General features: G+C 40.2%; 1 protein-coding gene across 2 annotated transcripts; it reads left to right on the top strand.

Moving 5' to 3' along the window:
- The first annotated feature begins 4244 nt into the window (after nt 1-4244).
- On the top strand, nt 4245-6302 carry LOC133890092 (uncharacterized). Of its 2 annotated transcripts, none has more exons than XM_062330540.1 (2): nt 4245-4422; nt 5690-6302. In XM_062330540.1, exons 1-2 carry the CDS (start codon nt 4320-4322, stop codon nt 5950-5952), a joined length of 366 nt encoding a protein of 121 aa, XP_062186524.1. In that variant the 5' UTR covers nt 4245-4319; the 3' UTR covers nt 5953-6302. The 2 variants fall into 2 exon arrangements, with proteins under 2 accessions (XP_062186524.1, XP_062186523.1); XM_062330539.1 differs by having other exon boundaries at nt 5687-6302.
- The last annotated feature ends 536 nt before the right edge of the window (nt 6303-6838 follow it).

The following is a 6838-nucleotide window of genomic DNA, read 5'->3' as shown; positions in this document are numbered from 1 at the left end:
AGGAAGAGGTAAAAAAACTATACGCTGTGTTCAGATCTCCTCGGTGTCGGAGTAAGGTGTTCTTGACTTCATTTGATTTGCACCTCGTGCACCACCGCCCCAAATCTCCTCTGTTGCAGGTTTTTTTTTCTCTCTTTTTTTTGGCCAAGACATACTATTTTTTTAAACAAGACAATAAAGAGTTACGAGCTACTGATCTACGTGCCATGTTGCAGCAGGCATATGCTAGTGACAGTTGTTTATGTCACATCCAATTTTAACCGATAAAATTAGATGTTGTTTATATATGTCTAGAATGTGCAACATAAATAAGGACGTCAAAGGTGAAATAACAAAAGTAATATTTTAATTAAATAAATGTTAACTCTTACAGCAATTGATCTATATTGTCTTCTATATAGATATCTGTAGCGGAACAGAAGTACTGGTGCCAAAAACACCGAAGGCAACCGACCGGAAGATATGTGCCTAGAACGTCACAACCTCGTCTTTATAGTCTTCAACACATTCACTCACTGAGCAGTACCATACATGTTGCATAGCATAGAAAAAATAGCAAGTGTGAGCACATGATACGCTCAACATGTGTACATGAGAATAATGATATGCAGGCTTATATCAAGAATATGCTAACACAAGATATATTTGCGTAAATACGATTAAAGAAAACAATTAAACTTTAAAAATATTGAATAATTATTAAGTGAATGTATCCCAATTAATCCAACTGTTAGACTTCACCTAAAACTAACCATTTTGCAAACCATAACTATCACCATAACCATAACCACGACCAAACCAAACCCATCTAATCATTTGAGGATCCAACTCTGCAATAACCACGGGCATGATTGTTATAACAGTTTTACACTCAGCAGAGGTTGTTCAACTTTTAGCCACGAGTCATGATACTCATATTGTCGTGTTTGCAAGACATTTAATACACGCCAATGGTGTGCCATCAGGAGAATCACTATGATGCATGGTCCATCAATTAAATCCTGATACTCCAATGAATGCCAGCCAGATGTCTAATCGATATGCTAAGCCTTATCCATATCGGCCTTGTGTTTGGTACGGTATTTCTTGGGTTATCACTCCACGAACCGGTCCTTACATGTAACACTTGGACAAAGGCTACTCAACAAGGAGATAACCATCGTAAAGCAAGGGGGGGGGGAATAGATGTCACAGCCAACCTAACCAAGAGAAACTACCTGCCTGGAACGTATCTACAAGCCCAACGCATCTACCATTGAATACACTTACTATTACCATCCTACAATTCTTTGTCCAAGTCCTAGGGTTTCATGTTACTATATCAAGTTCACCATCATCATTGCATATGTCCACTAATCCTGTATAAGACACTTCCTAACATCTTGACAGCATGGCTAAGCAAATCTACCCAAGAACGACACCTAACCATAACCTACTTAGGCTTCAAGGGATGATAAGGGAAAAACTATATAAACCATATCATAGGTAACTACCCATCATATTAATAGACACTGCATGCAATTTGTAAAATAAAATATTTAAGACAATATAGGCTCAAGATGATCAAGGATTACACTTGCCTTTTACCCAATGCTGCCCAGTGTTGTTGAAATCTTAGTCTTGAAATCCCTCGAACAGATGCAAAGCGTTGTCTACCAATCGTGGATTCTATCAACAAACAAAAGCAACATCGAATAAGCATCAAATAAACTCCAATTTGCAAACACAAAAAGAAATAGAACGATAGACTGGGATCTTTGATTTGGCTGAACCAGGAGAACAGAATTTGACTGATGTTCTTACAGTGAAAGATAAGGTTGTAGAGATCTAGATGTTATTAAAGAAAAACTACTATAAAGATGTGAGAATTGATATCTAAAACTTTCATTGTTGGATAGATCATGAATTTAGAAAAAATTGAGCGTAAGAATCACTCAAATCAGAGCTAAAACGAAAAGGATACGAAGGTTTGAAGTTTCAGGGACTTTTCTGCAAAAAATTAGGACTAAAATCTAATTTATAAATACCAGGGAGTTTTCTGTAAAAAGACATGACCTCAAATTAAGATTTAAACTATCCAAGGACCTATATGAAAAACTAAGGCTGACTGGGCTGACTCTGTTGACGTGGCAAGGTGACAAGGATGAGACATCAATTACTTTGTTGACGTTGACGATGATGTGGTGAAGCTAACATGACTGACATGCTGATTGGGATTAAGTGGACGCGTGACGGTTTGTGATTGGTGGCTGAAAGGGTATGGGTTCAATCTAATCTTGTCCATTGATGATGGATCTGATAGTCAAGAAGAGGGGCAGAGGAGTTGACAGCCGGCGAAGAGGATAGGGACGGCGAATCCGAGCTCAAGACGGCGGCGTCCTCATTGGAGAAAGGGGAAAAGGTCGTCGCCAACCTCGGACTTCAACGATGAGCGGCAAAGGAGAAAGATATATGGTCCGCGAACTTACCTAGGGTGTTGGTTGGCTTCGGGAGGCGGCGCAAACAGCTGGCGACGAGAGAATGCGGTGGCTGCTCACTGGCGTCGGTGAGACAGATGCTCCAGCGACGAAGAATCGACGAGAATCGGTGGGATCGTCTCCTCGTGAGCTTGTAGTTCCAAGGGGCTACTCAGAGGGGCAGAAACGGCTTGGATGCAACGAATCGGCGAACCCCGATGAGGTTCTTTAATGGCGGCAACGGCTCTAGGGTTTTGATGTCTCGACGGATTAGGGCACGGGGGTGATGGACATGGGTGCCTCGTCTGATATTTAAAGGGCTAGGGAGGCGTGCAGTGCCTGAACTCGGAGGCGGCGACCGATGGACCTGACTTGGATACGGCGACGGAAGAGTCTGTGGTGACGACGAAAGCCGTAGGGGCCACATGGCGGCGGCGCATGGTGAAGGCTGTAAGAGACGGGGTGCCATCAGGTGTGGCTGGAGCAGCGGCAGCTAGGCATTGGCCTAGGGCAGAGAGGATGTTGGAAAAATGGGTTGGGATAGCTAGGCCTAGGCACGAGAGAGGGAAGGAGAGGGAGAGGCAGGGCTGACTTGGGCCGGTTGTCCAGCTAGGCCAGGGGAAGGGAAACGGGCCCAGGGATGGGTGAGGTGAAGCTGGGCTGAGGCAGGCCGGGCTGGACTGGGCTAGCTCCAGTTCGGCCCATATGGGAGAGAGGGAGAAGGCCAGGAGGAAGTGGGCTGGCTTTAGATTAAGGATTTTTTGGAATTTCTAGAAAAGAAAGGAAGCAAATAAATCCCAAATAAAATACTTAATAAAACCTAAAAATTCTAGAAAAAACCGACAAGCTTTTGAAAACATTTAAAAGCCAATAAAATATTTTGGACTTATGAAAACATTTTGATATTATGGAAATAAAATATAACTTGAAAGAATTCAAATAAAATCCAAATGAGCTCAAATAAAATTCAATAAGGTCCAGAGAAAAACAATAAAACCTAAATGACTATTTTGAGCATGAATGTATTCAAACAATTAATATCCTTAATTCACATTTGAATTTGAATTTGAATTTAGAAAATATCATTTTTCCTATTCTAATTATTTAATCTATAGTCTAATCTTGAAATTTTTTAGAAATTTGTGAAATCTAAAAATCAGAGTGTGACAGTTTAGGTCTTGTTAGTTTGTATTTCTAATGGTTTCTGCTTTTTAGAAGCCAGAAGCTGAAATAATTAGTCTGTTTTTATTAACTTCTGGCTATAGTTTATGAGAAGCAAAAAGCAGTATTTACTACTAAAAAATCTGAGAAGCTATAAGTAAGTTTAGATGTGCTTGCATTAGAAACAACTTTGAAGAAACCAAAATTTATAGAAACCCAAACAAATCTAATCTAGATCTGTTTCCATTGCACATGTCCCTGTAGATAACATCTACCTAGTTTGCCTTTGCCTAAAGAAGAAGAAATATATACTGTATTTCTGTACTATGACATACATAAACAACTAGGCCTACACATCACATTTGAAATGTGCATCATACTTCTCCAGAAAATAAGCTATGTGGTACATAAATACAGCCACTTAAGACCCACCTTTGTTGTATTATTGCGTAATAAGAAATACTGATGATAACACTGGTAATTAAAAATCAAGGAAGACATGCGTTAGTGCTGGCTGTTACAAGAAAAAAAAAGTAGGGAAGGTTGGTGTGGCCAGCTTTGGAAAGACACGTGGAAAGCTCCTCGAGGCACTTATTCTCTCCTTTCAAGAGGATTCTTAAGGGAACGGTGAAGAGCGTTAGCAGCATCAGATGCAGAGCAGTTAATGCTCTTTGTCTGTTGTGCAGCTCCTGCAGTGCAGCCATGGAGAGCACAAGGAAACCTTGCCTTCTCATCTCCCTTCTCTTGTTCGTGCTCCTTGTGTCAACTGTCCATGGAGCTCAGCTCGCAGATGCCAGGGACGCAGGTACGCAGCGCAGTATTTCTTATCTCAGGCTGAGGATATTTGGGCTGAGTTTGGTCAGGCTTCCATATCTTTCTTACGGTTCATATACAGCAACAGATTTCTAGGTTTCAATTTTACTTTTGCTAGAACATATGGTGGCAATTCGTTTAGTTTGTTGCTCATTCTTGAAGCTTTGATGAAATTATTTTCAGTCCTTCGGTAGTGTCTGCAGTAAGGCCATGTTTAGGCTGGGAAAGTAAATTATTTGTGGCCAGGAAAAAATAGTATATCGATAACTGAATTGTTCATTACAACAATAGTAACGCCGCAGTTTCTTACGAACTTCCTTTATGTAGTTCATTCGTGATGGCACCGCCGCATGTCGCTAATTTCATGCAATTAGTGGAAGCATGCATATCAAGCTAAAAATCCATTATCTTAAGAAAACTAAAAATATATTAAAGAAGTTGAGCCAACATTGACAATGGTGTTTGTTGACTCAAATTTTAGTTCTTTGACACCTAGTAACATGAGATCGGGTAAAAAAACAAAGTAACATCAGAGAAATTTTGTAGAAAACAGAGTAGTTTCTTCAGGGTTCAGATTAAAAGTAATATTTTGTTACAAATGAGGTGTGCAAAAAAATGTCTTGTACCCAGCTGAGGTGTGCAAACGCAGATCTGAGGCCCCTTCCCAATCGCAGATGCTCTGTCGGTCTGTCCTGTGTGGTCTAGGGAAAAGTATATTATTCCCTGCATTTCAGGACACGTCAAGGATATTTATTTTAGAAACACAAATAATGCTATAATTTATAGACGTAGGTATACTCATACCACCATATATATATAATGTCTATTAAAAACTAATGGTATAGAACTTAGAGGTTGATAAAGTCATTATAGTCATCTTGTAATCGACGAGTATGTGTTTATTATTAAAAATAAATAAATTCAATTTAATAAGACATATAAGAAATAAATATATAGTTTAATCCTTGATAAATGGAAATACAACTATCTCCACTAACCATCTAATTCTCACCTTAAGGTACTTATTCCTGGTGCCTCATGATATAGCAAAAGCGACCATGCACCAATACTTTAACACAGCATCATTGTACCACTCACCAAAACAACAACCTGATCAATCGACAAAAGATAATGAAAAGTACAGGGAGAGAAAAAATAATATATTTTTCGAATGAAAAAACAAATATCAGTCCCATATTTCCATGACCTGTGAAACGACACCAGCTCAACTCACCGGTGAACTGATGTGTGCGCAGCAGCAGCAGGAGGTGACGAGGAGCGGACCACGGTGAGGACCGGTGCTGCCGGACATGAAGGGCACGGCTACAGCAGCCACAGTGGTGGGCACAACCCGAACGGCGGCATGCCGGAGCAAGGCGGGGCGGGGGTTGTCGATCCCCGTAACCTCGCTGTCCGGAGCCACCACCGCCACCATGGTGCGGCGAGCAGGAGGGCGCTTGGCTACTCTTCTGCAGCGATCTGCGCGCTTGTGGGAGCAATCCTTGCGGTGGTTCTTGTCTGAGTTTTCGGGATCAAAGTGAGACGCTGTTTTAAGGTTCTGTTTGTTTCAGCTGTAGATTATGAAAAGCAGCTTATAGATTGTGGATTGTAAGAAGTTGGATTGTAAAATCTGGATTGTAAAAAGCTGGATTATGGATGGTTACAATCTGGTGGAAAGCAGATTGCTGGATTGTTACCATCTGTGTGTTAGATTGTAACAATCCAGCTTTTTCAACCAGCTGTTTGTTTCAGCTTTTCGATTGTGATCAGAATCCAGCTTTTACAATCCAGCTGTTTGTTTCAGCTTTTAAATTTTGATCACAATCCAGCTTTTATAATCTGAAACAAACAGAGCTTAAATGTCTGGAGAGATATACACCGTATGTGCATGTGAACTTGGTGGAAACAAGAGACTTTATTTCGTGTGCGAGATCGAAATCGAAGAGACTTAATTTGTATAGATGGATTTGTCTCACTTTTTTATTCAGGTGCTTTATTTTTCTGTATATATTTGAGTTGGAAAAATCTGAGCCGCTAAATCATTGTAAAATAAACAATCCTAAACAACTTCATAGACACCTTTTCGTTTGCATGAATGTTGAGATTTTTGAATATCTGAAACAAATGGCAAGTTAGAGAGTTTAACTCTGTCCCAACCAACCAAGTTTGCCTGCTACTCTTCCTATTCGAATATCTTTTTAATACGTATCATTGTGCATTTGTGGTATTTCTTATTTTTCAACTTGATCCTGCAACTCATCACCATGAAGGTTATATAGAGTATAGAAAATTATTGTGAGCAGGGTTTCAAATCTAGGACCTTGGTCGATAGTCAGTAACTGGCCAGTTCCCGCCCGCTTTAGTGCAATCCTAGCCACATTTCGATTTCTACATTTTCATTCAAATTT

Source organism: Phragmites australis, chromosome 14 (genome assembly GCF_958298935.1).
Source record: "Phragmites australis chromosome 14, lpPhrAust1.1, whole genome shotgun sequence".
Classification (NCBI taxonomy): Eukaryota; Viridiplantae; Streptophyta; class Magnoliopsida; order Poales; family Poaceae; genus Phragmites; species Phragmites australis.
This window is presented reverse-complemented; position numbering and strand designations above follow the sequence as displayed.

Bases quoted from the DNA above. Each gene is read 5' to 3' on its own strand.
- LOC133890092 (XM_062330539.1), top strand. From the start codon at position 4,320: ATGGAGAGCACAAGGAAACCTTGCCTTCTCATCTCCCTTCTCTTGTTC. The intron at 4,423-5,686 runs GTACGCAGCGCA...ATGTGTGCGCAG, and splicing joins CGCAGATGCCAGGGACGCAG to CAGCAGCAGGAGGTGACGAG.